The 16,090-nt window shown below is 45.8% G+C and overlaps 1 protein-coding gene across 2 annotated transcripts in view; it reads left to right on the top strand.

The window, feature by feature from the left end:
• The first annotated feature begins 268 nt into the window (after positions 1 to 268).
• The window catches only part of LOC143766181 (uncharacterized), a 56,622-nt gene continuing 40,800 nt past the window's right edge, over positions 269 to 16,090 (top strand). Inside the window, exons 1-6 of one of the 2 annotated variants that reach the window (XM_077253653.1) lie at positions 269 to 308; positions 3,768 to 3,917; positions 5,321 to 5,500; positions 5,583 to 5,706; positions 5,790 to 5,887; positions 6,086 to 6,176. In XM_077253653.1, coding sequence (XP_077109768.1) covers positions 282 to 308; positions 3,768 to 3,917; positions 5,321 to 5,500; positions 5,583 to 5,706; positions 5,790 to 5,887; positions 6,086 to 6,176 — 670 coding nt within the window. In that variant the 5' untranslated portion in view covers positions 269 to 281. Of the gene's footprint in view, positions 309 to 3,767; positions 3,918 to 5,320; positions 5,501 to 5,582; positions 5,707 to 5,789; positions 5,888 to 6,085; positions 6,177 to 9,117; positions 12,593 to 16,090 lie in introns of those variants that run through there. The other variant, XM_077253654.1, reaches the window with a different exon arrangement.

Raw genomic sequence — 16,090 nt, 5'->3', positions numbered from 1 at the left:
ATATATGTTATAATATGTTATAATCTATACTTTATACGCAATCTTACCCTGCGTGAATTTACAAAAAGTTTTGCAACATAAAAATTTCAAAATGATTAATAAAAATTATTTGAACAAGAAAAGACGAGGTAATTGTGCCAGTAGTGAGGGCGAATAATGGCGGAAATGTCACTGACTGAGGAGAAGTCTCCATGTAGCGTCTTCACTGCGGATCACGTGACCCCTGACTCCTCCCCCCCTGTGACCTCATCCCAGGTCCTGTGCGCACAGAGCAGCCATATATGTGGAGTGCGGCTCTGCAGGTGGAGGTAGGTGCTGGAGATTCCCCATTACTGAGCGCCGGGGACATTAACCCCTTCTGCACGGAGACTCTTTTGGGGTTGTTGTTGCCACTTTATAAGAACCATAACGATGTTGTTCTGTTTCCTGTAATAGATACATACGACCCAACTATGGAGGACAGGAAGTGAGGGAGCGGATTGTTCTCCAAGTACAGGGCCCCTTTCTTGGCCCCACACAGTGTAATGCCCCCATTATGCCCTGTAAGCAGGGTTCTGCCCCACAACCAGCTGCCTCGGGCACTTTACCATGAGCTGGTACCTCAGATTCTTCCCCGCACCCCTTTCCTTTGCTTGGCGCCAAATCTGTTCTGCCTTTGGGGCTCTGGCCTTTATAATATCAGTAACTGCGCCATCAAGGTCTCCTGACCAGGTGCACCCTCTAGACTCTTCCCTCCGGAAACCCTCCCTCTTCCCATTGGTGTCACATGGTCCCGTCTGGATGGCAGATAGCAGTCTGTACAAATGCAGCACAGCCCTGAGGAGTCTTTTTTATGACTCTCCTTTTTACACCCCTTATGTAATATATATGACGCCGCTCACACAGTATAATGTTTCCACAGTACTGGCATCTCTCGTAAAAAAGGTATTTTCACACTACCGCCATACCCCCACACACAGTATAATGTTCCTACAGTACTTCCATCCCACCACACACAGTGTAATGTTCTCATAGTACCGCTAAACCCCCACACACAGTATAATGTTCTCATAGTACCGCCATACACCCACACACAGTATAATCTTCTCATAGTACCGCCATACCCCCACACAGTATAATGTTCCTACAGTACTGGCATCTCTCGTAAAAAAGGTATTTTCACACTACCGCCATACTCCCACACACAGTATAATGTTCTCTCAGTGCCATCATCCCACCACACACAGTATAATGTTCTCATATTACCAACATACCCCCACACACACAGTATAATGTTCCTACAGTACCTCCATCCCACCGCGCACAGTATAATGTTCTTGTAGCGCCCCCACTGCCGCAGGGCCGAGGGGTACCCGGTACCGGGCCTCTGAGTCTCTGCTCTGGGGTTGTCACGGTGGCTAGACCCGGTCCGTGACCCTGCTGAGGGGCGTACAGTAAATGATAGATGTGGATGGTGGTGGTGGTGCGGTGCAGTAAATAACGAGGACACCAGGTTGCAGTCTCTTTACCTCTTTACTGAAAGTCTCTGGGTCCTCAGTCCGGAATACGGTTCACCAGGCTGCGCAAGTCCGGCCGGTCCAATGGCACCTCCAGAGTTCTCTTTGCAGGTGGAAATCTGTGCCTACCTGCTAGCGCTATGTGTTGTGGTCCTCCCCTGCTGTGCTTACGGGATAGTCCCCACAACTGTTGTGTCTGTTTCTCGTGTTCCCTCACAACAACTCGATTAGATGATGTTCTGGTAATCCTCCGTCCCTCCCGGTGTTATGGTTGGGACGCACCCGTATGACGGGTAGGCTCGGAGCTCTTCCGGGACCCTAGAGTCGGCCCTCTCCACAGGTTGCCCCCCATGTCTGCATAGGTGATTTAGGTGAGACAGCCCGCCTGTGACTGACTGTCCTGCCGTTGGTTTGAAGTATTGCCTGGAGCTAGATATATGAATACTTCCTCGGCGTTCCGGCCGCCGGTTGTGCGCCTCAGTAGGATGTTGCCTCGGTCTTACAGCACGACTCCTACTGGTATTCTCCTTCTTGCTTTGATCTCGTTTCTCACTCAGCACAATATATCTCGCTTCTGATCCTTTCTTAGGGCACCGCCGCTATGCTGAGCAGGCACGGTCCCTTGACGTTCCTTCTTGTAGCCAGGCCTCTGTCAGGGTCCCAAACCTGACAGGGACCCTACCGAATCTTCCCCCACAACACCCTCTGCCACCAGGTGTTGTCTGGTCCAACCCAGTCAGCTTTCTGTCTAACTTCCTGCCTGACCCCCAGTTTTACCCACACGGTGAGGAGTGGCCTAATAAATAGCACCCTTAGCTCCCCCTGGAGGCCCGACTGTGAAATGTATTGGTGTATGTGATACCTGGTCAGATGAACTCCTTCAGTGCCATCAGACGTACCATAGCCCCCCTTAGCGGCGGAGCCACAGTACTGCCATACCATACCCCCACACACAGTATAATGTTCCTACAGTACCTCCATCCCACCGCACACAGTATAATGTTCTCATAGTACCGCTAAACCCCCACACACAGTATAATGTTCTCACAATACCGCTATACCCCCACACACAGTATAAAGTTCCCACAATAGTGGCTTCCCACAGACACAGGATAATGTTTCCACAGGACTGGCATCCCCCTCACACACAGTATAATGTCCCCACAGTACTGCCATCCCCCCACTTTCTAATGTTCCCACAATACTGCCCCCTACATGCACAATATGGTACCATCCACCTCACTGACTACCTCCGACCACCGACAGTTAATTAATCAATACTCACTTAGCCTCATTCTTGGTGCAAATACTAATGAACCCAGGATCTATGAGATATTTACCATACGATAGTTGGATAGGCAGGAGTGTATCATCCAAAACGATAGTGCACTTGGTTGCTATGATGCCTATGAATTGACAGGGCTCAGTGGGGTGTGGTATTGTCACCCTCTCCTTCCCATCATCACAATTTCAGCTAAAGGGCAAGTAGGAAGCGAGAGAGGTTAAGTGCCAGAATTAGTGCATCTTAGAGATGTGCCTTTTTCGGGCGGCTGAGAGCTGATATTTTTAGCCTGGGGGCACAGTATTTATGGCCCCTTCCTAGGCTATTAATATCAACCCGCAACTGTCTGCATAGCTTTGCTGGTTATTAAATATAGGGGCAAACTACGTCACGTTTTTAGAGGAGTCCCCCATTTTTATAGCCACTAAAGGCTAAGTATACAGTTGTGAGCTGATATTACTAGCCAGGGAAGCTCCATGGGTATTACCCCCTTTCCTAGGCTATAAACAAACTTGTGTGTGCGAATCAAAGCTGAGATCTAACGTGATAAAAGATTACAGTGCGGGGAAGACATGAAACCTTCATATAGACGGCCGGTGGTGATGGAGTCAGTGACCGACTCTGGCCAAATATGTTTCTAGAGCCGTAGTAGAAGATGAAGATGTCGTCCTCATCATGAAGTAGTTATTTCTCATGTCACGTGTAATGAATATCTCCTGCAGTATTGCTAATGCCGATTCCAGGGTCGGTAAATGAGACGAGAATTAGCGTTATGGAAGATGAGTCTATGAGAAACATATTCAGCTGCCGACTCCGAGGAGGAAACTGCTTGTTGTCTGTGGCCTAAATATATAGGTTTTATTAGTAGATGTAAAGAAGGAAACTAAATACTGTAAAATAATAAATCTCATATGTTTCCCTTATTATCTCCAGTAATTGTATTATTACAGGATTCTTATGATGTTACATCGGCTCATCTTCTCATTCAGGTCTCTACAATATCGGATCCTCTCAGTGAAGATCTTCTACAAAAGAGAATTTACCTGATTTACCCATCACAGATGGATATGGACAGAGACAAGATGGTGGAGAGGATATTACACCTCACCCTAGAGATCCTCTTCCGGCTTACTGGAGAGGTGAGAGATTCTGATGACGTCACATTACATCATTCTTATCTATGGGAATAACAGATGGACAGAACTGGAGAGGTGAGGACTCTGGAAATGTCTGTAGTGAGGTTTATTAACCCCTTACTGACCTCGGATGTACTATACCGTCCGAGGTCAGCTCCCCTGCTTTGATGCAGGGCTCCGCGGTGAGCCCGCATCAAAGCCGGGACATGTCAGCTGTTTTGAACAGCTGACATGTGCCTGCAATAGGCGCGGGCAGAATCGCGATCTGCCCGCGCCTATTAACTAGTTAAATGCCGCTGTCAAACGCAGACAGCGGCATTTAACTACCGCATCCGGCCGGGCGGCCGGATATGACGTCATCCCCGACCCCCGTCACATGATCAGGGGTCGGCGATGCATCAGGAAGGTAACCATAGAGGTCCTTGAGACCTCTATGGTTACTGATCCTCGGCAGCTGTGAGCGCCACCCTGTGGTCGGCGCTCACAGCACACCTGCAATTCTGCTGTGTAGCAGCGATCTTATGATCGCTGCTACATAGCAGAGCCGATCGCGTTGTGCCTGCTTCTAGCATCCCATGGAGGCTATTGAAGCATGGTAAAAGTGAAAAAAAAAGTTAAAAAAAATGTGAAAAAAATAAAAAAAACATAAAAGTTTAAATCACCCCCCTTTCGCCCCAATCAAAATAAATCAATAAAAAAAAAAATCAAACCTACACATATTTGGTATCACAGCGTTCAGAATCGCCCGATCTATCAATAAAAAAAAAACAACATTAACCTGATCGCTAAACGGCGTAACGAGAAAAAAAATCGAAACGCCAGAATTACGTTTTTTTGGTCGCCGCGACATTGCATTAAAATGCAATAACGGGCGATCAAAAGAACGTATCTGCACCAAAATGGTATCATTAAAAATGCCAGCTCGGCACGCAAAAAATAAGCCCTCAACCGACCCCAGATCATGAAAAATGGAGACGCTACGAGTATCGGAAAATGGCGCAATTTTTTTTTTTTTTTTTTAGCAAAGTTTGGAATTTTTTTTCACCACTTAGGTAAAAAATAACCTAGTCATGTTAGGTGTCTATGAACTCGTACTGACCTGGAGAATCATAATGGTAGGTCAGTTTTAGCATTTAGTGAACCTAGCAAAATAGCCAAGCAAAAAACCAGTGTGGGATTGCACTTTTTTTGCAATTTCACCGCACTTGGAATTTTATTCCCGTTTTCTAGTACACGATGATAAAACCAATGATGTCGTTCAAAAGTACAACTCGTCCCGCAAAAAATAAGCCCTCATATGGCCAAATTGACGGAAAAATAAAAAAGTTATGGCTCTGAGAAGGAGGGGACTGAAAAACGAAAAATCCCAAGGTCATGAAGGGGTTAATGTGTCTCTCCATTACCAGGATTACACAGTGGTGAAGAAGACCTCTAGTGAGCGCTGTCAGGACCCTGTGTCTGAGGGATGGGGAAGACCCCTGAGCCCAATCACGAGGCCTCCACCTCACCTCCTGATCCATGAGGACATCAATGACCAGAAGATCCTAGAACTCACCTACAAGATGATTGAGCTGCTGACTGGAGAGGTGACACTGCTGGGAATGCTGGGACATTATACAGTAACACTATGAAGGGATCGGTGGATGACGGTATCATTGTATGTGTCAGGTTCCTATAAGGTGTCAGGATGTCGCTGTCTATTTCTCCATGGAGGAGTGGGAGTATTTAGAAGGACACAGAAATCTGTACAAGAACGTCATAATGGAGGTTCCCCAGCCCCTCACATCTCCAGGTAATAGACAGGACTAAATACATACGGCCTATAATTATCTGTATGTAAAGAATGAATTCACTCCCTGTATGTGTTTCCTCCAGATCTATCCAGTAAGAGGACAACACCAGAGAGATGTCCCCGTCCTCTTCTTCCACAGGACTGTAACCAAGAAGATCCCAATGCTCCTCAGGATCATCAGGTATATGGAGAGAAGGTGTCAAGAGATCTCCCCTATGATGTGTAGACGCCAGTGAAGGTCTTGTGCTCAGTCTTGTTTTATCCACCAGTATTATATGTTTTATACTTGTGTAATGAGAACGGTGGAGATGGCAGGATTAGAGCTGATCATAGATGTGACTTCTCCATCTGTCGGTGACTTTTATAATATTTGTTTCAGGGTGAAGACCTTACCCATATTAATACTACAGAGACATATGTGAGGGGGGATGAGCGGTGTAAAGAGAAGGTTCCTACATATGGCTACCCAGGTGAGTAGTAACCGCTAAATGCAGAGAGGTCACAGATTCTTCTCAGTCACCGGCTGTGGCTGCTTTATCGGTGGTGTAGTCTGGCTGTATTACCATGATCACCATTTTGCCTCTAGACCACAACATTCTCCTTCTATACACTGACCTGAGAGACTTCCTGATCATCACTGCGCATGACAGGAAGCCTCTCAGGTCTGGAGACCCTGATGTCGTCGTGACGACATCGGGTCTCCATGGCAGCGATCGGAACCAGCGTCTTGCCACGGAGTCTAGGATCCAAAGTCAGAGGGGATGTTGGCCCATGTAGTGAGGGATCAGCGACCTGTCATAAGCCAATACAGATGCATATGTAATCAGAGCCCCACATAAAGCCGCGCCGACAGCCCCGCCCCAGAGCACCACATAAAGCCCCACCAACAGCCCCGCACCAGAGCACGAGAATGTCATTAACTAAAAACTACAAATACAGATTAAACAACAACCATAAGATGGATTTCATCACCAGGTATCAGTGTAATCAGAATAACGGCACCGACCTGACAGTGTCTGTAGGTTACTGAGCACAATCCTGCTGACAGGTTCCCTTTAAGACATCTCTGCTCTGCACTATTATACACAGTTCTCTTTAACCGCTTAATGACAGAGCCAATTTGGTACTTAATGACCGGGCCAATTTTTACAATTCTGACCACTGTCCCTTTATGAGGTTATAACTCTGGAACGCTTTAACGGATCCCGCTGATTCTGAGATTGTTTTTTCGTGACATATTGTACTTCATGTTAGTGGTAACATTTCTTCGATATTACTTGCGATTATTTATGAAAAAAATGGAAATATGGCAAAACAATTTAAAATTTTGCAATTTTCAAACTTTGAATTTTCTATTCGCCACGACAGCACCCACTGAGAGAGGGGATCCGCCCCTGGGAACAGGAAACCTACAGAGAGATAAAAGGGGCGGCCCCCCCTCGCTCCTCAGTTGGTTTCCTGTTCCTAGACGGGAACCCACAGAGAAGACTCTATGGAGTTGCTATCAAGAGGAAGACCCGCCTGGACTGCCGCCTGTACGACTCTGCTGAGCGGCAGGGGCTCCAGAGCGGGTAAACAGAGACGGGGGGATGATCCTGTGGACCCCTCATCTGCTGAAGCCATCAACAGTCTCCCTGCTGGGACACTGTTGTATGAGGCCACCGATGTTGCAGAGCGGCACCTACCTCGTCCAGCCCGGGGTCCGGGGCAGGTAGGAAGATATGCTCCTGGTGGAGCTGCGGTAGGCTGGCGTCTCCCCGGGGGTTTTTTTGTTCCCCTCCTGGTCCCTCCAGAGTGAAGCTAACAGGGCTGCAGGTACAGCGCTAGAGCGTCTTCCAGCGTGTAGCAGAGACGCCGGCGCATGCGCAGTAGCAGCGGCGTCCCGGAAATGCTTGGTTCAACTTCCGGGGTCGCGGGGGCAGCCTGGGCTCGTCTATGGGCGCAGCGGTTGCCGGTAATTACTGCAAGCATCTGCGGCTGGAGAAGGAGACTGCGGGCCACACACCTGGGATAATCGCTGATCTCCTCTGTTGATCAGGTATAAAAAAAAAAAAAAAAAAAGGGGAGTGCTTTCTCAGCTGTGAGGCACAGGCGGTGCTATATAAGGCAGTTTAGAGCTCTCCTGGTTGCGCAACATGTCGTCCCAGGAGGATATCGAGCGCCCACTGGAGGATTTAATCCTGCCTAGTGGTGATGCCAAAGAGAAAGGCAGTGGACACTCAAAGAGGAGTGACTCCACTGAGAAATCGGTGAAAAAGTCAGGCCGCTCTGCACCAAAAGCTGATCGTACAACCCGGCAGACGGTATTTAACCTTACTCCTGGGTAAATGTGTAGCTGGCTTTATGGGGGCTAATGGTAGTTTCTCCTGCTTCTATCTTATAGGGTAAGCGGACGGAGAAATCTAGGCACAAGCAGTGTGCGATGTGTAATGAGCCCCTGCCGGACTCCTATATTAAAAGATTATGTCAGAGTTGCATAGATTACACCTTGCAGCAGGAGAGTTCGGTCAGGATGAAGGAGATTCGTCTCATGATAAGGGAAGAACTTCAGTCCTTGGGTAGTAGTCCGGCGGTGAATGTGGGAAAAAGAACCAGGAAGGCGCCTTCTCCTGCAGCAGACACGTCAGCAGAAAGTGGGGAGGTCAGCTCAGACGTTTCTCAAAGATCGGGCTCCTCGGATGACGAGGATTACGTCTGTTTCCCTACAGACAGCGTAAATAGTCTGATTAAGTCAGTGAGGGGTACTATGGGAGTATCAGAGTCTAAAGAACCTCAGACACCTCAGGACGCTATGTTTGCTGGTCTTTCGCAAAAGAAAGGCCATGTATTTCCAGTGAATCAGGCCATCAAGGACCTGGTTAAACGGGAATGGAATAAAGGACAAAAAGGGTTTGTGCCAGTCTCATGTAAAAGGAGATACCCCTTCGATGATGAGGACTTGACCACTTGGTCCAAAGTACCTAAAGTGGATGCGGCTGTGGCATCCACCTCCCGCCGTTCCTCCCTGCCAGTCGAAGATGCAGGTTCATTATCAGATCCTATGGACAGGAAATCTGACACAATACTTAAAAAGTCATGGGAGGCCTGTGTAACTGCCTTTAAACCTGCAATTGCAGCCACATCTACTAGCAGGTCTATGCTAGTTTGGCTCGACCAGCTGGACCAAAACATTAAGGCCGGAGTTTCCAGGGAAAAATTGCGCTCCGCTATTCCTTTAATTAAGGGGGCTGCGGCATTTATTTCTGATGCCTCTATTGACTCACTCCGTCTAGCGGCCAGAACGGCCAGTCTTACTAACACGGCTCGTAGAGCCTTATGGCTAAAAAACTGGAAAGGAGATGCCCAGTCCAGGTCCAAATTGTGTGCCATGCCCTGTCAGGGTGAGTACCTCTTCGGAACAGTGTTAGACGAAATACTCACTAAGGCGGGTGAAAGGAAGAAGGGGTTCCCTAATCCCTTTATTCCTTCTTACAGAAGGGCGTTCAGGAAGCCACCATTCGGCAAGAAGGGAGGCTTTAAAGACCGATGGAATAATAATAAAGAATTCAAACAAAAAGGAAATCTATTCAATAAACGTCCCTTTAAGCCAGCGGATAAATTCCGTTGACCCGGTTCTGCCAGTGGGAGCTAGACTTCTACACTTTGCAGAGCAATGGAAGGAAATAACGGTCAATCCGTGGGCCATCAATTTAGTTTCTTCAGGCCTCGCTTTAGATTTCATCCAAACACCTCCGGATTCCTTCCTTCTTACATCCTTAAAATCTAGGCCTCAGCAGGAGGCCCTGGAAACGGAAATTAGATTCCTCATATCCAAACACGTATTAATAAAAGTACCACCATCCCAGATAGGGAAGGGCTTCTACTCCCCCTTATTTCTAATTTCTAAGCCGGACGGCTCTTTCAGAACCATAATCAATTTGAGAAAATTAAATTCCTTTATAAAACCCAGAACATTTAAAATGGAATCTATTCGTTCAGCTATTAAAAATTTGTTTCCAAATTGTTACATGGTAGTATTGGATCTTAAGGATGCTTACTACCATCTCCCCATACACCAGTTACACCAAAAATTTCTCCGGGTAGCAGTGGTTATAGAGGGGCAGGTCTGTCACCTACAATACCGGGCTATGCCATTTGGTTTATCCATGGCTCCAAGGGTTTTTACCAAATTACTATCAGAGGTAATGTCCTTCCTACGAGTAAGGGACACACTAGTAATTCCGTATCTAGATGACCTGTTGATTGTAGGTAGAGATTCCCTACAGTGTGAGAGGAGGTTGGGGGAAGTAGTATTTTCTTTGCAAAAACTGGGCTGGATTATAAACTGGGAAAAATCCAGGCTCCAGCCTGTGACATGTCAGAAATTTCTGGGGCTCCTATTGGACTCAGTTGACCAGATATGTAGGCTTCCTGATGAGAAAAAGACCACCATAATACATAAAGTGAGTATAGCCATCAGTAAGCGTAGTATGTCATTGAGGAATGCCATGTCTTTATTAGGTTCCCTGACTTCCTGTCTTCCCGCTGTCCAATGGGCGCAATTCCACACTAGACAGCTACAGAAATTTGTATTACAAGAGGACATTAGGAGGGAAGGAAAGCTGGATAACACAGTCGTTCTAACGTCAGATGTAATACACTCCCTTGCATGGTGGTTAGATTGGGACAATCTATCTAAGGGAGTTTTATGGGTTATCACTTCATCCACTAACGTTACCACGGACGCTAGTCCCGATGGCTGGGGAGCACACTTTCAGGATCAGGTAGCCCAGGGTCTCTGGTCTTATGCAGAGCTTGAAAATTCCTCTAATGTAAAAGAGTTGAAGGCTATATTTTATTCCCTGCTCCACTTTCTCCCTCAGCTGAGAGGCTCTCACACAAGGGTCTTCTCCGACAACACAACCGCAGTGGCCTATCTGAACCGTCAAGGAGGTACTCGGTCAGAAAATCTTATGGGAGTTGCTTCAGACATCATGGAGCTAGCCGAAGGTCACCTACTATCCTTGTCGGCAGTTCATATCAGAGGCATAGACAATCTTCGTGCAGACTTCCTCAGCCGCCACACTCTGCATCAGGGGGAATGGATGCTCAACAGGAAAGTGTTCAAGTTAATAACAGCCAAATGGGGTGTACCCCAGATAGACTTGTTCTCCACACGAGCAAACCGTCAGGTGAGGATGTTCGCCTCTCTATGCAGAGAGGACAATCCAGACATATTCGATGCCCTCCATATAACATGGGCATTCGACCTAGCCTATGCATTCCCTCCATGGAATCTACTGCCAGTGGTCATAAGAAAGATAAGGGAAGAAGGGGCAAGAGTTCTGCTGATAGCCCCATTCTGGCCCAAGAGGCCATGGTTTTCGTGGCTCAGAGCGATGTCAATTTCAGACCCCTGGATTCTGCCTCAGACCAAAGACCTTCTATCTCAGGGGCCGTTCCTACATCCTCAAGTGAAAGGAATGAACTTGACTGTCTGGAATTTGAGAGGCAATTACTAGAGCTTAGAGGGTTCTCTAGGGGGCTAATAAATACCCTCATGAGGAGTAGAAAGCCTTCCACTACCAGAATTTATGTTAGGATTTGGAAGAAATTTCTTGAATTCCATACTGCACAACTCTCTTCGGAAGTTCCTATATTCTCAATATTAGAATTTCTACAGAAGGGTCTGGACTTGGGACTCTCGGTTAGCACATTAAAGGTCCAAATTTCGGCTCTAGGAGCTCTATTTAATTCTGATATTGCAGGCAATAGATGGATATCTAGGTTTATTTCTGCTTGCGAGAGATCAAAACCTATTAGAGTACCACAGATTCCTCAGTGGGATCTGACGTTAGTCCTGGATGCATTGACACAAAGCCCTTTTGAGCCTCTTCAGACAGCCTCTCTGAAGCATATCTCATTAAAAACGATATTACTAGTGGCATTAGTATCTGCCAGAAGGGTGAGTGATCTCCATGCCTTATCAGTAGATCCTCCATTCCTATCAGTGACTTCTGACAGAATAGTTTTAAAAACAGATCCATGTTATCTCCCTAAGGTAGCCACTAGTTTTCATAGGTCTCAGGAGATCTTGTTACCTACCTTTTATGAGAACCACTCGACTCCAGAAGAAGCTAGGCTTCATACCCTAGACGTTAAAAGAGCTATTCTAACCTATATAGAAAGAACTAGGGACTGGAGGGAGAGTAGGTCTCTCTTTGTGTCTTTCCAGGGGAAAAACAAAGGATCCAGAGTCACAAAGTGCACACTGTCGCGCTGGATCCGGGATGCTATAATCTTGGCGTACAAATCTAAGGGAAGAGATCCTCCTCTGCATATCGGAGCACACTCCACTAGGGCCGTGTCGACTTCCTGGGCAGAAAGAGCGAACGTGCCAATACACCTTATATGTAAGGCTGCAACTTGGTCTTCGCCTAATACCTTCTATAAGCACTATAGACTAGACCTATCTGCTGCTTCTGATCTAACCTTTGGGGTTTCGGTTCTTGACTCAGTTAACCCACCCAATCTACAATCTCTGTAAATCTCTCAGTGGGTGCTGTCGTGGCGAATAGAAAATATCGGATTACGTACCGGTAATGCTCTTTTATAGAGCCCACGACAGCACCCATTCGATTCCCTCCCTTTTCTTTATTTAGTTGCACGTGGTGTCTTGTAGGGAGATGTATATAATAGAGTAAGAGGCTATGAAGTTGTAAATATGTATATATAACTGAACCTGTTGAACTAATAAGCCTGGCGGCGGTTCCTCCTTATTCTCTGTAAAACAACTGAGGAGCGAGGGGGGGCCGCCCCTTTTATCTCTCTGTAGGTTTCCTGTTCCCAGGGGCGGATCCCCTCTCTCAGTGGGTGCTGTCGTGGGCTCTATAAAAGAGCATTACCGGTACGTAATCCGATATTTTTATGCCCTTAAATCTGAGAGATATGACACTGAATAGTTAATAAATAACATTTCCCACATGTTTACTTTATATCAGCACAATTTTGGAAACAAAATTTTTTTTTTAGTTAGGAAGTTATAAGGGCTAAAAATTGACCAGCAATTTCTCATTTTTACAACAAAATTTACAAAACCATTTTTTTTTAGGGACCACATCACATTTAAAGTCACTTTGAGGAGTGTACATGACAGGAAATAACCAAGTGTGACACCATTCTAAAAACTGCACCCCTCAAGGTGCTCAAAACCACATTCAATAAGTTTATTAACCCTTTACATGCTTCACAGGAACTGAAACAATTTTGAAGGAAAAAATTAACATTTAACTTTTTTTTTTTTTTTTTACAAACGTTTTAATTCAGAACCAATTTTTTTTATTTTTACAAGCGTAAAAAGAGAAAACGATAAACTATAAAACTATACTGACCGCAAACCCTAAACTGACACCGCAACTAGAAGTAGCCGTGGGGTGTACCTAACACATCCTAGACACCTCGACACAGCCGGAGGACTAAATACCCCTATAGATGGAAATGGGAATTCTATCTTGCCTCAGAGCAGAACCCCAAAGGATAAGCAGCCCCCCACAAATATTGACTGTGAGTAGGAGAGGATAGACACACGCAGGCAGAAAGCAGGATTTAGCAAAAGAGGCCACTCTAGCTAAATAGGAAAGGATAGGACAGAATACTAAGCGGTCAGTATTAAAACCCTAAAAATATCCACAGCAGATAATACAAAAAATTCCACCATCTAACTAAAGACATGGAATGTATATCTGCATCTCCTGAGAATCCAACTTGACTGAAAAAATCCTAACACAGTCTAAGCTGGACAAGAAAAAACTATGAATAGCACTGAATAGTTAAGCACACAGCATGTGTACTGCAGAAACAAAAACCAGACACTTATCTTTGCTGACTTGGCAGTAGGGCAGGAGGAACCAGACAGAGGTGCAAAACCTCGAAGAACAATGGACAACTGGCAAGGACTACTGAATCCTGCACACCTAAATATCCCAGTCAGAGCTGCAATCAGCAGAGACACCTGACCAAGATTGCAACCCAGGGACAACTGCATTACCACCAACAACCACCGGAGGGAACCCAAGAGCAGAATTAACAACACTTATCTAGATGTGTGGTGAGCACTTTGAACCCCCAGGTGCTTCACAGAAGTTTATAACGTAGAGCTGTGAAAATAAAAAAAAATCAAATTTTTTTTTCTACAAAAATGATCTTTTCGCCCCAAAATTTTTATTTTCACAAGGGTAACAGGAGAAATTAGACCACAAAAGTTGTTGTGCAATTTGTCTTGAGTACATCGATACCCCATATGTGGGGGTAAACCACAGTTTGGGTGCACGGCAGAGCTTGGAAGAGAAGGAGTTTTGTTTGACTTTTTCAATGCTGAATTGGCTGGAATTGAGATCGGACGCCATGTCACGTTTGGAGAGTCCCTGATGTGCCTAAACAGTGGAAATCCCCCACAAGTGACCCCATTTTGGAAACTAGACCCATTAAGGAACTTATCTAGATGTTTGGTGAGCACTTTGAACCCCCAAGTGCTTCACAGAAATTTATAACGTAGAGCCGTGAAAGTAAAAAATCCTTTTTTTTCCTCAAAAATGATTTTTTAGTTCGCAATTTTTTATTTTCTCAAGGGTAACATGAGAAATCGGACCCCGAAATTTGTTGTCCGGTTTGTCCTGAGTACGCTGATACCCCATATGTGGGGGGTCCACTGTTTGGGCACACATCGGGGCTCGGAAGGGAAGTAGTGATGTTTTAAAATGCAGACTTTGATAGAATGGTCTGCGGTCGTTATGTTGCATTTGCAGAGCTCCTGATGTACCTAAACAGTAGACACCCCCCCACAAGTGACCCCATTTTGGAAACTAGACCCCCCCAAAGAGCTTATCTAGATGTGTGGTGAGCACTATGAATCCCAACTGCTTCACAGAAGTTTATAATGTAGAGCCATGAAAATAAAAAATCATATTTTTTCCACAAAAATGATCTTTTCACCCCAAAATTTTAACTTTCACAAGTGTAACAGGAGAAATTGGACCCCAAACTTTATTGTGCAATTTATACTGAGTACGCTGATACCCCATATGTTGGGGGGACCACTGTTTGGGTGCATGGCAGAGCTCGGAAGGGAAGGAGCGTCGTTTTGGAATGCAGACTTTGATAGAATAGTCTGCGGGCGTTATGTTGCGTTTGCAGAGCCCCTGATGTACCTAAACAGTAGAAACCCCCCACTAGTGACCCCATTTTGGAAACTGGACCCCCCAAGGAACTTATCTAGATGTGTGGTGAGAACTTTGAACCCCCAAGTGTTTCACTACAGTTTATAACGCAGAGCCGTGAAAATAAAAAATATTTTTTTTCCACAAAAATGATTTTTTTAGCCCCCAATTTTTTATTTTCCCAAGGGTAACAGGAGAAATTGGACCCCAAAAGTTGTTGTACAATTTGTCCTGAGTACGCTGATACCCCATGTGAGGGGGGGACCACTGTTTGGGCACACATCGGGGCTCGGAAGGGAAGGAGCACCGTTTGGAATGCAGAATTAGATTGATTGGCCTGCAGGCGTCATGTTGCATTTGCAGAACCCCTGATGTACCTAAACAGTAGAAACCCCCCACAAGTGACCCCATATTGGAAACTAGACCCCCCAAGGAACTGATCTAGATGTGTTGTGAGAACTTTGAACCCCCAAGTGTTTCACTACAGTTTAAAACGCAGAGCCGTGAAAATAAAGAATCATTTTTTCCACAAAAATGATTTTTTAGCCCCCAATTTTTTTTTATTTTCGCAAGGGTAACAGGAGAAACTGGACCCCAAAAGTTGTCCAACTAGTACTTAGTATGCTGATGCTCCATATGTGGGGTAAACCACTGTTTGGGCACATGGCAGAGCTCAGAAGGGAGGGAGCATAATTTGACTTTTTGAGCGCAAAATTGGCTGTCTCGTTTGGAAACCCCCTGATGTACCTAAGCAGTTGAAACCCCCCAATTCTAACTCCAACCCTAACCCCCAAAACACCCCTAACCCTAATCCCAACCCTAACCATAACCCTAATCAAAACCCTAAACCCAACACAACCCTAATCCTAATCTCAACCCTAGCCTCAAAACCTAACCCTAATCCCAATACACCCCTAACCCTAATCCCAACCCTAACCTTAACCCTAATCCCAAACGTAACCCTAATCCAAACCCTAATCCCAACTCTAACCCCAACTTTAGCCCTAACCCTAACTTTAGCCCCAACCCTAACCCTAACTTTAGCTCCAACCCTAACCACAACCCTAACCTAGCCATAACCCTAGCCCTAACCGTAGCCCTAACCCTAGCCCTAACCCTAACCCTAATTGGAAAATAGAAATACATACTTTTTTTTTATTTTATTATTTTTTCCTAACTAAGGGGGTGAT

Source organism: Ranitomeya variabilis, chromosome 4 (assembly GCF_051348905.1).
Source record: "Ranitomeya variabilis isolate aRanVar5 chromosome 4, aRanVar5.hap1, whole genome shotgun sequence".
In the NCBI taxonomy this organism is placed as follows: Eukaryota; Metazoa; Chordata; class Amphibia; order Anura; family Dendrobatidae; genus Ranitomeya; species Ranitomeya variabilis.
The sequence above is the reverse complement of the archived record's forward strand: the minus strand, read 5'-3'. Positions and strand labels throughout refer to the sequence as shown.